At 37.3% G+C, this 18762-nt stretch overlaps 1 protein-coding gene and 1 pseudogene across 2 annotated transcripts; one reads left to right on the top strand and one right to left on the bottom strand.

The window, feature by feature from the left end:
• Positions 1-309: 309 nt before the first annotated feature.
• Positions 310-8322, top strand: LOC141662995 (putative germin-like protein 2-1). Of its 2 annotated transcripts, XM_074469254.1 has the most exons (4): positions 310-5314; positions 5672-6445; positions 7411-7473; positions 7662-8322. In XM_074469254.1, exons 2-4 carry the CDS (start codon positions 6322-6324, stop codon positions 8201-8203), a joined length of 729 nt encoding a protein of 242 aa, XP_074325355.1. In that variant the 5' UTR covers positions 310-5314; positions 5672-6321; the 3' UTR covers positions 8204-8322. The 2 variants fall into 2 exon arrangements, with proteins under 2 accessions (XP_074325355.1, XP_074325356.1); XM_074469255.1 differs by lacking the exon at positions 5672-6445 and having other exon boundaries at positions 310-1953.
• A 604-nt stretch (positions 8323-8926) lies between these two features.
• LOC141662979 (sesquiterpene synthase 2-like) overlaps positions 8927-18762 on the bottom strand; it is a 33927-nt pseudogene continuing 24091 nt past the window's right edge.

The raw sequence follows: 18762 nt of genomic DNA, 5'->3' as shown, positions 1-18762 counted from the left end.
CTAAAGGCTTGGGCAACCTTGGGCCAGATTGATGTTTTAATAAACAATGCCGGAGTCTCAGGTAAATATATCAAATTAAGTAATGTCCGACAACAACAACTTTGAAACTAAGCAATGAAGAATGGAGTAGAGTGTTCAAGGTAAACTTAGACGGAGCTTGGTTATGTTCAAAATACTGCAAGGTAGGAAGAAGAGTAAAAAGAAAGTTATAGGGTCTCAGTAAAAAAGAACACAACAGTAGAAGTAACAAAAGGAAAACATATTACTGAAGGGTAAAAGTGTCAACAAGAGGATATGGATAAGCGGAACAGGAGAGAAGAGTGGGGGGAAAAAGAAGAATTGTAGTACTCAGTCTTACCACTCCTCGAAGTGTGGTACTCTTATTTCAATTAGGGTTCATTCCACTCTATAATAGACAGTAAATCAGCTCTTTTGAAAGCACTGATTCCATCCTTTATAATTATCCGTAGTATATTTTGTTATTTTTACTTGATTCCCAGTAATTTGGTATCAGAGCCTTCATGGGTCCTCCTATTGCGAATCAACGGGTAGAGCTATTAAAAGACCAATTGAGTATGATTCATGCCAAAATACGAAGTACAGTTGTGGAGGAAGTGTTAGCCGTCGTTAAAGGTGCAGTGGCTGCGATGGAGCTGTCTTTGACCAACAGATTTGTGAGTAGCTTTGAAGATACTTTTAAGAGGCAGGAGAGTCAAATTAGATGAAGTGACTAGTAGATTGGAAGGGAGGATAAATCGTTCACGAGAACACCAGGAATCAATGATATCCAAGATAAAAGAGGACCAAATTAAGTTACAGATGGAGGTTTAAAATTTTATCAAGGACTTTTTGTTGCAGAACAAGCCCCCAACTAAGCAAATTGAGGTATCACCTAACTCTACAGGTCTGTCAATAGCTGATAATGTGGGAGAGAATAGTCTGTTCGGTAAGAGTGTATTGTTTGGGGAAGCTTGTCATGAAGGACGAAGGTCTGGAGACGACCCAAGGGGGAGGTTATGGTATGGGTTTCCCGTGAGGTGGTGGTGGAGCTAATTGGAGGTTTAAAAAACTTGATATGCCATTATTTGATGGGATTAATCCTGATGGTTGAATTTTGAGAGCTGAGAGATATTTCCAATTTTATAGGCTGAGTGCGGATGATAAGGTGGAAGCAATAATATTGGCGCTAGAAGGAGATGCCCTATTTTGGTTTCAATGGGAGAATAGATGGAGACCTATTGGGAGCTGGGATGAGATGAAAATAATGATACGACGGTAATTCCGAACTACTGCTACAGGATCTCTTCACGAGCAATGGTTGTCTCATAATCAAACATGTACGGTGGTGGATTATAGACGCAAATTTATTGAATTACTCGCACCATTAGACAAAGTTCCAGAAGAAATTACTAAGGGACAGTCTCTCAACGGTTTGAAGGAAGAGATATGAGTTGAAGTTCGTTTACACGGGCCCAGAAATTTAGACCAGGCCATGGACCTGGCTTTGATCGTTGAAGATAAATTGCGAGTTGGTTATGGAAAGAAGTTAGATAATAGGAGCAGCACAAGTTATACAAATAAGGGGGCTGCGTCGTATTCTCCTTTCTCTCCATCAGTGAAGAGTAGCCTAACTACTTACCCAAACGGATCAATTTCACCCCGAACCACTATCTCATCAGGTCACTCTGTGTTATCAACAGGAAATAGTAATGGGTACCCTGCAGCTAGGCAAGTTGGGGAGGTTCGGCGTCTCACAGATAATAAATTGCAGGCGAAGAGGGAGAAAGGACTATGTTATCGCTGTGACGATAAGTGGTCGTTAAGGAATCAATGCAAACGAAAGGAGTTAAGTATGTTACTCACCTGTGAAGAAGATGAGGAGACAGAAATGAGTCCCATCAGCCATGCTTCAGAGGAATGCTTCAGAGGAATGCTTCAGAGGAATGCTTAGAGGTAAATTCTGAACTCACTCACCCTGAAATTTCTCTTAATTCAATTATGGGAATAACTAGTTCAAAGACATTGAAATTATTGGGTCAAATTGGGGATCAAGCAGTAGTCGTTACGATAGATCCGGGGGCAACCCATAATTTTATTTCTAAAGATGTGGTGAATCGAATTGGGATACCTATAACCCCTTCTAAGTCATTTGGAGTTTCTTTGGGTACCAGTGATTCTGTTCAAGGGGAAGGAGAGTGCAAATCTGTGGTGTTGGAGTTACAAGGTATGGTGGTGGTGAAGAATTATTTGTTGCTGCCATTGGGGAATTCAGACGCAATCTTAGGGATTCAATGGCTAGAAAAATTAGGTACCATGACTACAAATTGGAAAACGCAGACATTAAAGTTCCAACACTAAGGAAGGAGAAATCTAGATTTCTGATAGAGTTTAATCATTTGGGGAATGAATCATACAAGGGGGCTGAACAGGGGTCTAATGTGGCCATGATTTCAGGCTACTTATCACCTATTGTGGAAAGATTTGCTGGAGTGTTTAATATGCCGTTGGGATTGCCTCCAAAATGACAACATGAACATGCCATTATACTAAAAAAGGAACAGACCTAATAAGCGTCCGCCCGTATCATTATCCTCAAGTACAAAAGGACGAGATTGAGAAGTTGGTTCAAGACATGTCGAAAGCAGGGATCGTTTAGTTATCAACAAGCCCGTTCTCTAGTCCTGTGTTGTTAGTTAAAAAAATAGGTCTTGGCGATTCTGTGTGGATTACAGGGCCTTGAACAAGGTCACCGGGCCTGACAAATACCCAATCCCCGTCATTGATGAACTTTTGGACGAGCTCCACGGGGCGACCATATTTACCAAATTAGACCTGAAATCGGGCTATCACCTGGTCCGTATGAAAGATGATGATGTACACAAGACGGCCTTTCATACTCACGAGGGTCACTACGAGTTTTTGGTACTCCCTTTTGGTCTCACCAACGGTCCAGCAACCTTCCAGGCCATTATGAATGAGGTTTTTCGTCCATTTCTCCGTAAATATGTGCTAGTGTTCTTCGACGATATATTGGTTTATAGCCGAAACCAAAAAGAGCATATGCAACACTTAACCTTGGTGCTGGAGAAACTGGAGGAACATAAATTATATGTTAACAAGAAAAAGTGTGATTTTGGGCAACAAGAAGTAGCTTATTTAGGTCATATGATATCTAAAGATTGGGTAGCAGTCTATATGACCAAAACTCAGTCCATGGTGGATTGGCCATTGCCCGGAAATATCAAGGAGCTGAGGGGTTTTCTAGGCCTGACGGGATATTACAGAAAGTTTATAAAAAACTATGCACGTATTGCTTGTCCGTTAACTGATCAGCTTAGGAAATATAACTATTGTTGGTCCGACAAAGCAATTCATGCGTTCAATACTCTCAAGTAGTCAATGATGGAGGCCCCTATATTAGCAATGCCAGATTTTACAAAACCATTTACCACAGAAACTGATGTATCGGCTTTTGGTTTGGGTGTTCTTCTACAAAACGATCATCCCATTGCATATTTCAGCAAAATTTTGGGTACAAGAGCTCGCCTCAAATCCATCTACGAGAAGGAGTTAATGGCAATTGTATTTGCGATACAAAAGTGGTGTCCGTATTTAATTGGTAAAAAGTTTGTGGCGCGCATGGATCAGCAAAGCCTTCGTTTTTTACTCGAACAAAAGGTAATTGGGGCAGACTATCAGCGTTAGGTAACTAAACTTATGGCGTTCGATTTTGAAATCCACTATAAACCCGATTCTACTAACAGAGTGGCTGATGCCTTATCGAGGGAGTTTGTAAGCTCGGTAGAGATGGCGTCGATGGTATCTGAGTATGGAGTACAATGGGCTCAATTTTTAACTCAAATTAAATAGGATTCTTTTGTAAAAACCTTAAGTAATGATATCCTGGCAGGAATACCGTACCCTAAAGGTTACACAGTTGAACAAGGTATTTTAAGATACAAATGCATGATGGTGCTTCCAAGTAAATCAACTTTGACTAAAATTCTATTAAAAGAATTTCGAACGTTGATAAGATCCTAGAAACGATTGGCGCAAGAGTGGTTTTGGCCACAACTCTGGGGGTCATTCGGGAGATTTTCAAACCTACCAACGTTTGGCGTAAGAGTGGTTTTGGCCGGGTATGAGGAGGGCAGTACAGAACTATGACAGGGAGTGTGAAGTATGCCAATAGAACAAGACATCATCTCTGAGTCCGGCTGGACTGCTCCACCCATTGCCAATCCCTTCCAAGATTTGGGAGGATATTTCCATGGATTTTGTGGAGGCACTTCCTCGTTCAAATGGGTATGACACTGTACTGGTTGTTGTTGATCGACTCTCGAAGTATAGTCATTTTTTAGGACTAAAGCACCCATTTTCTGCATAATCAGTAGCACAAATTTTCATTCGGGACGTGGTACGCTTACATTGTTTTCCCTCTACTATTATTTCTGATCGAGATAAAATTTTCATGAGTGTGTTTTGGAAGGAACTCTTCAAACTTTAAGGCACTCAACTTCATCGTAGCACGACTTACCATCCACAATTAGATGGCCAAACCGATGGGGTAAACAAAACTATGGAGAGCTATTGGAGATGTTTTATTAATGGGCGTCCTAAAACATGAGCCATTTGGCTTCCCTGGTTAGAGTATTGGTACAATACTTCCGATCAAACTTCAATTAAATGCTCTCCTTTTCAACTGCTATATGGACGAGAACCTCCCCTATTGGTCCGTTTTGAGCATGGGAGTACAGCGGTGGCCTCATTAGAACAACAATTAATTGAAAGAGATGCGTACTTGGATGATATTAAAGCTCACTTGTATAACGCGCAACAGCGAATGAAAAAACACGAGGATGGGAAACGCGGGGAACTCGAATTTCAGAGGGCGAGCTAGTGTATGTGAAGCTGCAGCCTTACAGACAACAGTCATTGAGAAAATGGTTATGTGAAAAATTGGTTCCACACTTCTATGGACCATTTACTATTCTGCAAAAGGTGGGGAAAGTTTCTTATCATCTGGACTTACCAAGTCAGAGCAAGATCCACCCAGTCTTTCACGTCTCCCAACTTAAAAAGGCAATTGTCTCTAGCTCAGTATCACCAACAATTCCCCCTCAAATCAGTTCTGACTTGGTCCTTGAAGCACTGCTAGGGGTAAGACAAAAGCATTCAGACAATTCTGTTGTGGAAGTACTGATCAAATGGGAGGGAATGCAGACCTAGGAGGCAACTTGGGAGGACTTTCAACAAATTCAGCTACTATTTCCGGGTTTCCACCTTGAGGACAAGGTGGCTGTTTGGGCCGGAGGTAATGCAAGGAACCTGTAATACACAGCCTGTACTAATCAATTATAGTAGGAAGAAGAGTAAAAAGAAAGTTGTAGGGTCTCAGTAAAAAGAATACAGCAGTAAAAGTAACAAAAGGAAAACATATTACTGATGGGTAAAAGTGTCAACAAGAGGATATGAATAAGAGGAACAGGAGAGAACAGTATGGGGAAAAAGAAGAATTGTAGTACTCAGTATTATCCTTTAGGAAGCCTTACCGGTTACCACTCCTCGAAGTGTGGTACTCTTATTTCAATTAGGGTTCATTCCACTTTGTAATAAACAGTAAATCAGCTCTTTTGAAAGTACTGATTCCATCCTTTATAATTATCCGCAGTATATACTTGATTCCCAGCAAATACGTAGATACACATATGCGAGACGCAGGCAGAGAAGGATCCATCATCAACATTTCAAGTATATCTGGAGTTGATAGGAATAAAAGCGCAGGAAGTCTAGCCTACAGTTCGTCCAAAGCAGCATTACACACCATGACCAACGTTATGGCCCTTGACTTTGCACAACACAAAATGAGGGTGAACGCTATAGCACCAGCAATATTTCGTTGAGGAATAACAAAGGGACTTCACGGGACGAAATGGGGGCAGGCATGTTTCAGATAAAATAATGCCGCTTCCAAATTTTTATGATGCTACCATAGATCCGTCATTGGTCCCATACCTGATCAGCGGCTCATCAAAATATGTTACGGGCAACATATTTGTGGTAGATGCTGGTTATACCAATACAGGTGTTCCCATCCGGTCATCTCTCTAATTAATCAAAAGTATTGACGCCTATTAATTAGGAACTTTGTCCTCTACAGTTCGTCCAAAGCAGCATTACACACCATGACCAACGTTATGGCCCTTGACTTTGCACAACACAAAATGAGGGTGAACGCTATAGCACCAGCAATATTTCGTTGAGGAATAACAAAGGGACTTCACGGGACGAAATGGGGGCAGGCATGTTTCAGATAAAATAATGCCGCTTCCAAATTTTTATGATGCTACCATAGATCCGTCATTGGTCCCATACCTGATCAGCGGCTCATCAAAATATGTTACGGGCAACATATTTGTGGTAGATGCTGGTTATACCAATACAGGTGTTCCCATCCGGTCATCTCTCTAATTAATCAAAAGTATTGACGCCTATTAATTAGGAACTTTGTCCTCTAGTGACGTTGTATTCCAAGTCTTTTTTTTGACTAATTTTGGCTTATAGCCTTACAAATGAGTATCTGTTCTCAACAATTTTCGGGGTGAGCCAGGATCGAACCCAGGATCTGGGACGACAGAGAATAAGTCCACGACAGAGGATAAGCCCTTTACCACTTGAGCTATCCAACCGTGCTCTTGTATTCCAAGTCTTAATGTAGAATAGGTTTGGTGGAAACTTGCTGCTACTGGGGTTGGACAATGTAATAGTTCCTTGGGGGGTCGATTGGTTTGCCATTAATTTCCATCCATTCTACACCCTGCCCATACAATTCACATTAGTTTGCACATAAGAACAAAGATTTAGGCTAATCAAAACGTGGATAAAAACAAACAGTACTTAAATCCGTAGGTGTATTTGTGCTAATGTGCAACACAGTTGGTATCAGGTCAATACCAATTAATAGTTCCATGGATAGCATCTGTCATTAACACATATCATTCCTAATCTATTCACCTGCAAATTGTCCATCCAAAAAGGCCTTTTTTACAGTCGCTATTGATACACAATATTCAGAATAATAATTGTTAATTAAATGTGGACTAGGTCAAGTTAATTCAATACCTGGTCTCCATTTATATGCAAAAATTCACTGCCCCAGTACTACAAATTGAAATTATCACGATTATGTTTGCTGCCGGCATGTAGTTTTTATATTTGTAGGGGTTGTAACTTTTCCAATTGTCCTTATTCAAATGGTGGCAAATAGTTAGACTCTTTTACTCTATATAAGAGCTGATACTAAGTTATCACACCTCAAATCAACCCAATAGTTCTTTACTTGATATCTATACACATTTTCAATGGCTATTAATTTTGTTTATCTTGGTTTATTGGCCATGATATCTGCAGTTGCTCTGGCCTCTGACAGTCCTTCCCTACAAGATTTCTGCGTTGCTGATCCGAAGAGTGCAAGTAAGATCATTATGACAATTCATTTTATTTACTCTATATATAAGATTATAGTTCCAGTGTCCTACTCATTGTTTTTTAATAGTTCTAAGAATTTCATTGCATAATGTAACATTAACGTCATCATTTGTGCCGGATGGTTAAGATTGAAAATATCTCTAACAGCTTAATTAAATTTACTTTGGTTGCAGCTCTAGTAAATGGCAAGGCATGCAAGGATCCTAAGCTTGTGACAGCCACTGATTTTTCTTTAACAGGATTTCATGTAGCTGGTGACACCTCAAATGCTGTCGGCTCACGGGTGACCCCAGCATTTGCTGCACATATACCAGGACTAAACACTCTCGGTATTTCAATGGTGCGCCTTGACATAGCACCATCGGGCATAAACCCTCTCCACACACACCCACGTGCTACTGAAATTCTTACAGTTATTGAAGGTACTCTCGAAGTTGGATTTATCACCTCCAACCCTGATTATCGGCTCATTACCAAGATACTTAATAAGGGAGATGTGTTTGTGTTCCCCGAGGGTCTTATCCATTACCAGAAAAATGTTGGAAAGTCTCATGCAGTTGCGATTGGAGCTCTAAACAGCCAGAACCCTGGTGTTATTACAATTGCTAATGCATTGTTTGGGTCAAACCCTTCGATTCCTAGTGACGTTCTGGCTAAGGCTTTCCAAGTCGATAAAAAGTTGATCCCTGTGATGCGGTCACAATTTAAGATTTAAGTACTACATTTATTTTCTTGGAGAAGTGGAACTGATTCTGTGAATTCATTGTTTTTTTTATTGTAATAAAATATTTAATGAATATAATTATTGGAATTTAAATAAATATATTCTAACCATTGATGCGACCAAGCAACGTTGCTTACAAATAGATCCAAGGACTTTCAAGAGCCATAAAGGTAGAAATAGACGTTTAAGTGATAACGAAATGGAAGCTCAGATTATATATACATGTACATCTTGGACGGCTGGAGTATTACTATTAGTGAAGATCAGAAAGCTGATATTATAAGACTGTAAGATTAGTGACATAGACTGTGATTTTCACGGAAAAATGGAGGATGCGCAATTTAGGTGAGGACGAGGTTGAAGACGAGTGGAGGTGAAGGAATCATTTACTTGGCAGGAACATTACTGAGATTCTAATCGATATGGCGAAATTAGATATTTCCTAGGCACTAAAAAACAGAAGATGCTCCGACTTGCTTGTCGTTGTCCATCATCATCGAGGGTTGGTAATATTATACAATTTAAATTATAGCAAAGTACATTGTGTTTACTAAATCGCTAATTAATTAATTTAAGTAAATTTATGTTTTATTTCCAGGCTAAAACCCGAACAAACAAAACAAATAGCACAAAGCCACCGAATACATAAAAGCACACTGTAAATAACAGTCACTGATTACATAAAAGCACAATGTGCAAACGGTACTGGAGGCATTATACTGGAATAGGATCTACCAGTACTGAGGTGATCATATCTTTTGTGGTAGCCGAAGAATGCGTGTATCCGTCATCCTCATCATAAAGAAGATTTATAACACGCGCCAAATTGAATACTCTTGTCAGCAATGGCATTGGAGCTGCTATTGGATGCAGGCATTGCTGATTCATATCCTTCCACGCGTTTATAATGTTTTTGCGTAGTCCATCATAAGCAGTTTCCTTGGGAACACCATATTGTTTCATGAAACACTCAACAGCTGTCGGTATATGTGGTCTCAGCGACTCAAACTGCACTTTCGACTGTGACTGTGAGTAAGCATATATATACATATATATATATATATATACATATATGTACAGTAAGCAGTTAATCAACTTGTAATCATGATATGCAACATCAGTTTCTAACTTAAACTTTCTACATCTAACCTCATGTCCTACTATGTCGTCACTGAGTCTGCAAATCACAGATGCAGCTTTAACAATCAAGGGATCTTTAGACATCCACTCATATGCTTCTCTAGTCGCCAAATCACCCATTAGCACGAAGCTTGTGACTGATAACATTTTGTATGCCCCAGATATGAGTGCAACACTCATATACTCTTCATAACTTGGAAAGTATTGGACTTCACACCATTTAGCTTCGTCCAAATATCCTCTCGTAACCTTTTATACTGAAAATGAAGCATCAGGTATTATTACATAAAAATGTCAAATTAAAAAAAAGGGCACTAGATTGCTTCATTAAAGATACTTACAGCATCTTTTGCATAGCGAAAGCCGTATGACGGCCTTCCTGCCTTTTCTGCGTCTTCTTCAGCTTGAGAAAATATATCAAGTAAAGGACCATAACAAAGTTTGATGTACTCTGGCAGCTGGTCTATGCTACTGATATCCCATCTGAAACATAACACGAAACAGTATATACTTCGAAGATTCGTTATAGATGGAGTAAATTACAGAGTAATAGCTCTATTTTAGACCCAATTTCAAAAAAGTTGTCAAATTCGCAAATTAATGGTCATCTTTAGTTTCGGCCTTTTATAAGAAAGGCTCCTTCCAATTGTGTTTTAAAACTATGACCAGATTTTATTTCACATTTTAAAAGAATGACTGCCCTTCACGTTCACAAATTAATGAGAGTCATTCTTTTAAAAGCTGGAAATCGGGCGGTAATTTAAAAACTTTGACAACTTTTTTGAAATTTGTTGTAGTGTATGGGGAACGCTCTACAATTTACTCTTAAATATTAAGAAGTATACATGGATGAAACTAATGGAAAAAAGGATTTACTAAACATGTATATGTATATTATCTTTGTAGATTTAAATTAGTGTGATATGATATTAAGATCTATAAACCTTGTTAATACTCACAAGTTCATGTAGAGAATCTATTGGGAGAGATGAATGAAAGGATGATACATTGTTTTTTTAATGGTTACGGTACTGAAATTGCACTTACTTCTCGATTGCATCAGTGAATTGCAGAAGTTCTTCAATGGTACCATAAATATCATATATGTCATCAACAATGGATGTTAAGGAAATTACTTTGGTTAACAATACTCTTGCCTTCTCATACCGGGGCTCAAAGTACACTCCTGATATCCAAAAGAAACATTCCACCCCTCTGTCCCTTGCGAAAGGAAGTTTATTTGCAAAATCTAAATCTTTCCACCACCTAAAATATATTCCTTTTAGTATACGATTTAAGAATGATTTCAATAAACAAAGCATCAATTCTTTAAATTTAAGTATACCTTGTAATATGACCTAGCTCTGTTTGATGCAACTTCTGCACTTGATTAAAATCATGTTTTGCCAAATTTAATAGCACTTGATTATGCCAGTCAAATTTGTGGTAGATTGGAATGTAATGCCTTGCTACCAGCCTATTTAAACCTTTATGGAGGGGATAATTCAGTGACGGCTAACAAGGTCTGCTAATGGATCCGTTATGTTGGAATTCAGATATAGAGTAAGGTGCGAGGTGGTAAATGTTGTGAATTTGTGGAGAAACAGACCGATATGTATATGTGTGTGAACAAAATAAACAAACAAGAGTAACAGAAAAAGAGGAGAAAATGATATAATCCGAGTCCAGTCACTGACTCCTTAAAACTTATTAGCCCTCACCGTCGTGTGCGAGCGAAAAGCCTCCTATTATCAAACGGATTGCAACGGATTGCACTGATGTAGAACAACACTCTCAACAAACTTGAAACAGAGCAAGAAATTATCATCGGAGGAGAGAGAGGTAGGGTTTTGTGTTTAGAGTCCAATGTGTTTTTTGGTATATCCAACCCTAACGCCCTATTGGTGTAGAACAACACTCTCAGCAAACGGATTGCAGTAATGTCCTATTGTAAAACTGTTTGATTAGTGTTACAATAGATATAATGCTAGTGTTACAAAGAAATGTCGGTGTTGCACAACATGTAACACTAGTACTTGGTGTTACAATAGTTACTTTTTTAATTTTAAAAATATTAAAGTGAAAAAATATCATAAATTAGTATTAAAATTATATTCTGGTTTATTAGTGAATCAAAAATGTAATATATTAGTATAATAAAATTTATAAAAATCAATTACACATAAATGTAAAAGATTCTTTATTTATTTTTATTTTATATATAATATTTAATAATTAAAATTAGAAAGTAAAATAAAAAAATAAAAAAATGAAACATGAATTGGTAGATGAATTATTGGCGGCCATCTTCCCCCCAAAATGAATAATTATACTCACAAAGCTCAACTCAGACAAACATACTCTCTCTAATCCCACTCTCCCATCTCTTTCTCTCTCTTCACCGACCACCGCACTCCGCCTCTCTGCAACCTCACCGCACCGTCTCTACAACCATGTCGTATGTTTTAGGGCTCAATTAATTAATTAGTTGGGCTTGTTTTTCAAATAAGGGCTTTGATTTTGAGTTTAAATTAGGGGTTTCTTCAATTGTGAGTTCAATTAGGGCTTTTATTTACTTGAACTTCAACTAATCGCTCTTTATTTTTATTTGCAAGGCTTTTTCAGATTTTTGATTTTGCAGTGTGATTGTGGAAGCATTGAAGATGGATAGTCTCCAGAAGCCTTGTTTGTCGTTGAAACCCATCCTCCGTTAAATGGTATTAATTCTTGTTATACTACTTTCAAACCATCTATTTCTATTCAAAATGAAAGGAAGGAGACATGCTTTTGTCTTTTTATTAAAGGAATTTAAATTAAATGGAGGGTGAGGAGAAGAGGGATTATTATGAGTTTGGAGTTGTTGGTGTTACGGATAGAGTGGTGAATTTTGTTAGAGATGTTGTTATGCATCCCGAGACTTGGTTGGATTTTCCTTTGCCTGATATTAATGACGAGGAAGGTGATTTCTGGTTGTTTTACTGCGTTAAATGAATGTTTAGCACGGTTGATTAAGCTGATTAGATTGAGTGATCGAGTTTATTCAAGATTTTGCTTACTCTTTTAAGTCAAAGGAAATGATTAGTTAAGTTAATTTGAGTTGTGTTAATTGCATTTTTGTAGAATTTGAGGTTAAAAATTATGGTCTTGTTGTGTACATGTTGATATCATAATATGGTAATTCAATTTATATGATACAACTATTGCATAGAAAAATGCACGCCCTATACATTTAAGTTGGTATATATTGTTCTAATATAATTTATAAAATTAAAAGCTTTTAAATGTTAGTGTGTCAGAACGCATCAGTGGAAATTGTATCAATTCCAACTCGTAAACATTGTCCTCGCTATAAAATATAAAAAAGACAATAGTTACCATGAAGAGGGGTTGATTTGTATAAATGTTCCATGCCAATAGCTACATATGTACTTTTTTAGTTTTACTGAGTAATTTTGTTTTAGCATATTTTGACATGTCTGGTGCTCAGCAAAAGCATGCACTGGCTGTTGAGTGACTTGTGCCAAGACTGAAATCTCCTAGAATGGAACTTTGTCCAGGTTATATGAGTAAGACTTGCTTTTGGAAGATATACTTTGTAAGTCGGTTTTGCATAACGTTGAACTAGTTCTTTTGGTTTTCAAGTGTCTTCCATCTAATAAGCTATAGTTTGGAAACAGCATACCAGTGCCTCATTGTCTACTTAGCTTAAATATTAATAGTTAATACTAGAATAATTGAATATCTGAATCTGGCATCCTTGTTTGGTTACTTGTAATTTACGGGGTGTAGTTCTTGATTGGCATTGAAATAGGATATGGGTAAACAGGCAGTCCGCGGAAAGGTCCAAAGAGGGGAAAACTATTGTAGTTGACTTAAACTATTATCAGGACCATTTTTTTAAAAACAAAAATAAGATAGAGTACTCTTTTTTTTTTAATTATTAAATATCAATACCAATAATTAAGGCTACCTCTCATAAAAAGGAACACAGCTCAGAGAAACTATTTGACATCTGTTTGAAGAAACCAGGGGCTTTTAAGTTAAAAGCTCCATTACATGTGCTTAACAGAGAGAAAAGAAATGGAATCCAGGCTTGAATATCTTTCGATTTGTCAAATGTTATCTTTCGATTTGTCAAATGTTAAAAGCTCCAGGCTTCCAAACCTTAGAGCCAAGCATACAATCCATCTGGGTACTCGTAAAAAACAAATAGGAAGCTTTTTACTTAATTTATTATCTACTATGTCTGTCCTGCCAATATATCCTGTAGACTGATATGGGTTGTTTCTCCTCCGATTTATCCTAGCATTGGTGGCAATGATCTACTTCCTAGGGTTGGAGCATGAATGTATCCTACAAGGTGCGTTACTCTTCTTGTTATAATTTCTATCTCACATTCGTTTATTTGTTCAGTGCATTAGATAATTATGAACCTTTTCATTGGTGATTTTGGCATTGAAGGAGGAACTCACGTAGGTATGTATACCTCTAGACTCTATTTTCATTTATTTATAAGCTTAAAAATGTAAACTCTAGATGTGCATTTAAATGTAACTACAGGACCAGATCATCCAATGGAGCCAATTCAACTACATAGGAAAATTGAAGTCTTTAAAGTAACAATAAGCTTTAAAAATGTAAATTTTACTTATGTTACTTGATTGAAACAGGGGTGTTCCACCAGGTGCTTCTTTTGATCCATATGGTCCCCCGGAGTTCCTGGTTTTGCACATTATCTTTTGTAATTTTATTATGTATAATATCTTGTTCCATCTAAAATCTGAATCCTTATTGAAATTACAGGACTTATCTCCTTTGAGATTGAACACAGGCTCTAGGCTAAACTCAAGGAAAAAAGAATTGTCAACTTAATTAGGAATGTTTTGTAGGCTCAGATAAGTTAGACAGAACTTCGTGTGCACGTCGAGGGTGGTTTAACTCATTTTCGTGATTTGTTCCGTATGAAAGCAGAGGCTATGAAGACTGATGTCTTCCATGTAATGCATGGCATGTACGCATATCTTAGCGAAAACTGATCTATTCATATATAATGTTGTACTTTTGTCGTAGTTGTTGATGGTGGAGATTAGACTCATATAGTACTTTTGTCAAAATTGTTGGCATCGGAGATGAGACTCTTATTAGTATTAGGGTTTGGAGAATTGAAACTATTATATAGTAGTTTGGTTATGGGATTGTTATTTAAACAAATCACATTTTTCAAAAAATTTAAAATTAAATGTTACATTTACTTATTCTAGTGTAATATATGTTTATATATAGTATTATATTATATATGCTAGTGTTGTTTCATTATAAAAACTAATGTTACAACAGATAAAACAGACTATTACAATAAGCTATATGGGACCCACATGTGGGCGCCACGTAGCTCCACCAGTGGGTCCACTTATTCAATCTTGATCAAGCTATTGTATCACTCATTTTGCGTTACATTTGGGCCTTTTAGTGTTACATTAGTTGCCTATTGTAACATTTTCTTCTCTATTATAATAGATCAGTGAAGTGTTACATAAGGGTGCCTATTGTAATGCTCGTATATGTAACGCCCCTTGGTGTTATAATAGACCTAATGTAACATTTTGTGGGCCTATTGTAACACCATTTAGGTATTACAATATCCCACTTATGGCAAGTTCTTAGGATCTCCAGTCAGCAATAGTTGGGTGCCCACCATGAGGCCGTTAAGCAATAGGCTTAAGGCCCATCCCTCTCGATGATTTCTCAACCACTTCTCTTGATAACCCTTTGGTTAGCGGATCCGCGATGTTAGATATATTTGATAATGTCATGGCTAATATGTTTTATGTTTAGATTTCAGATCTTATTTGAACAGAACAAATCAGTACTTAACTGATCAGTACTTATACTGGAAGTCAGAACTTAAGGGATATCAGTACTTATGTTATCAGGAGATAGATATCAGAACTTAAGTGCTGAAGGACGATCAGATAAGGACAGTAGCTGATTAAAGTTAAGAAGATCAAGATAAACATAAGAAGAGATATGCATGAAGAAGGAATTCCGTGAAGAATGGAATACTTGGAATAGAAGATATCTGATTGATATATTTTAGGAAGCAGAATTATATTCGATATCAATTAGCGAATATCTTGTAACTGTGTAGTATATAAACACAGACATAGGGTTTATACTATAAGTGTTATCATTATCGAGAATATTATTTATTATAACCCTAGCAGCTCTCGTGATATTTTGTTCATCACTGAGAGATAACAGTTCCAGATTGTAACAGAGTTTATTGTTTAAATAAAGTTTGTTTTCTGTTACATAAGTTCTTGAAGTTTGATTTGATTGTAATAAATACTGTATTCACCCCCTCTACAGAGAAAGTGTGACCTAACAAGTGGTATCAGAGCTATCTGTTAACACACATACAGTTAAAGATCCAAACACAATCATGTCTGACACAGAAACTCCAACTAAGCCTACCAAAACTGAGGAATCATCAAAGACATCAACTCAGAGTCGATATGAGACTATCAGAGTTCCCATATTGAGACCATCTGAATATCCCATATGGAAGGTAAGGATGACCATGTTTCTGGAAGCAACAGATCCAGAATACCTTGATAGAATCAAGGAAGGGCCTCACAAACCTACCAAGCTCACTGTTGTAGTTGCAGGTGAAGCAGCAATGACCGTACCAAAGGAAAAGAATGATTACACTGCTGAAGATATAACATCTATTGCTAAGGATGCCAAGGTACGTCACTTATTGCATAGTGCCATTGATAATGTAATGTCAAACAGGGTAATCAACTGCAAGACTGCTAAGGAGATATGGGATGCACTGGAGACAAGGTGTCAAGGAACTGAAACAGTTAAGAAGAACAGGAAGACAATACTCACTCAAGAGTATGAACACTTTGACTCTAGGACTAATGAGTCATTGACTGATGTATATGATAGATTTGTCAAACTCTTGAATGACTTGTCATTAGTAAATAAGGAGTATGATCTTGAAGATACAAACCTCAAATTCCTGTTAGCTCTTCCTGAATGTTGGGATTTGAAGGCAACAACAATAAGAGACAACTACAATCTTGATGAAACAACTCTTGATGAAATCTATGGAATGCTCAAGACTCATGAACTTGAGATGGAACAAAGAAGCAAGAGGAAAGGAGGAAAGTCAAGGACAGTTGCTCTCAAGGTTGAAGAGGAATCCCCCAAACCACCTTCCTCAAAGAAAGATAAGGGTAAAGCTCTTATCATAAAATCTGATACTGAGTCATCAAGTTCTGATAGTGATGATGACTCAGATTCTGAAAGCTTGCCTGAAACTGATGCTGATGAGGAGATGAAGAAGCTGTGTGCTCTTATGGTGAAAGGAATCACAAAGATTGCATACAGGAAGTTCAGGAAGGGAAAGAAGTTTTCCAGGAAAGGCATAAGTTCTGATAAGAAAAATTTCAGAAGATCTGAAGGAAGAGGAGGAAAGTCTGACAGAGGAGATTACGCTAATGTTAAATGTTATAATTGTGGTGAGAAAGGCCACATATCTCCTGATTGCAAGAAGACCAAGAATGACAAAGGCAAAGCTCTTGTCACAAAGCAGAAAAGCTGGACAGACACCTCAGACTCTGAAAGTGAGGAGAACTATGCATTGATGGCAAATGCTGATAAATCAAGTTCTGAGAGCAGTTCTGAAACTGCTGAAACAAAGGTACCTCAGACTACTTATGCTTTTCATACTGATGATATTAATGAGTTGAGAAGATATCTTAAAACCATGTTTGTTAGTTACAGAGATCAAACTTTAACATGTGAAAGATTAACTTCTGAAAATCTTGCTTTTAGGAAAAGAAATGATTTCTTAGAAAAAGAGTTAGTCATGTTTCATCAAACTCAGAAGGATAGAGATGATGCTTTTTATGTTAGGGATGAAGTGCTAAAAATGAATGAATCTCTAAAAACTGAGTTAGAAAAGGAGAGAGAGATTATCAGAACTTGGACTAACTCTGGCAAAACAACTCAAAATTTGCTAAGCAGTGAAAACTGGAAAGAGGGCTTAGGCTATGGAGAAAATAAAAAAGGAACTGTAGAAATTAAGCCTGTTGATAAGCAAAAGCCGAAGTTAAAACCTGTTAAGTTTGTAACTGAAAAATCCGAAAATGAGAAATCAGAAGTTAAAAAGGAATTAGCTTCTGACAAACTAAAACAGGAAAAGACAGCTGAAGTTAACATAGGCTTAATGACAAAGAAGCAGCTTAAGCATAAGCTGAAAGATGTTAAGAATGCAAACAAGGTAAAATCACCTAGGAAAAACAGGAATGGAAAGGAAGGAGTGAATAAAAGCAATAACTATAAATCTGTTCCTGATGCTCCTAGGAAAGCATGTCATAACTGTGGAAGTTCTAACCATCTGGCTTCTTTTTGCAGGAAGAATAAGAATATTAACTCCTTATCTACAAAGTCAGGAGTTAAGAGTCAGTCTGTTAGATACAAACCACAAAATCCTTGTTTTCATTGTGGTAGTTTATGGCATTCCATTTATACTTGTAAGGAATATCATAGTTTGTACTATGATTATTATCAAATAAAACCTTCTTTAAAGAAAGTTTCTGTTGTTCCTTCTAGTATAAGTTCTGATAAGAAAACTGTTAACATAAAATCTGATGTTAAATCCGCTGCAAATGTTAACAAACCTAAAAAGGCCAAAGGATCCAAGCAAGTCTGGGTCCTTAAAACTAATAATTAGTGGTCTTTTTGATTGCAGGGCAACAGGAAAAATATTTTAGTTCTGGACAGTGGATGTTCAGGACATATGACTGGAAATAAGGCCCTGCTATCAGACTTTGTGGAGAAAGCTGGCCCAAGTGTTTCTTATGGAGATGGCAACATTGGAAAAACTTTGGGATATGGCAATATCAATCTTGGGAATGTCATTATTAAAGATGTAGCTCTGGTCTCAGGACTTAAACACAACTTACTGAGTATAAGTCAAATCTGTGACAGAGGTTATCATGTTGATTTCTTTGCAGAACATTGTGAAATAGTTAGTAAATCTAAAGGACAAATTGTTCTGAAGGGATTCAGGCGTGGTAACATTTATGAAGCTAAGCTTTCAACAAGTTCTGATGGTTCTGCAATCTGTTTAGTGAGTAGAACCTCAACTGAAGAAAGCTGGAATTGGCACAAGAAACTCTCTCATTTAAACTTCAACAAGATAAATGAACTGATCAAGAAAGATCTTGTGAGAGGACTGCCAAAATCAGTGTTTGTTCCTGATGGTCTTTGTGACTCATGTCAGAAGGCTAAACAAAGAAAATCTTCGTTCAAGAGCAAGACTGAATCATCAATTCTTGAGCCTTATTATCTACTTCATGTTGATCTATTTGGTCCAGTGAATGTCATGTCTATTG

The sequence above is a fragment of the Apium graveolens genome, chromosome 1, assembly GCF_009905375.1.
Source record: "Apium graveolens cultivar Ventura chromosome 1, ASM990537v1, whole genome shotgun sequence".
NCBI lineage: Eukaryota > Viridiplantae > Streptophyta > Magnoliopsida > Apiales > Apiaceae > Apium > Apium graveolens.
Note: the sequence above shows the minus strand (reverse complement) of the source record. Positions and strands in the feature narration are given on the sequence as shown.

Bases quoted from the DNA above. Each gene is read 5' to 3' on its own strand.
- LOC141662995 (XM_074469254.1), top strand. From the start codon at position 6,322: ATGCCGCTTCCAAATTTTTATGATGCTACCATAGATCCGTCATTGGTC. The intron at 6,446-7,410 runs GTGTTCCCATCC...TGATATCTGCAG, and splicing joins TGCTGGTTATACCAATACAG to TTGCTCTGGCCTCTGACAGT. The intron at 7,474-7,661 runs GTAAGATCATTA...CTTTGGTTGCAG, and splicing joins TGCTGATCCGAAGAGTGCAA to CTCTAGTAAATGGCAAGGCA.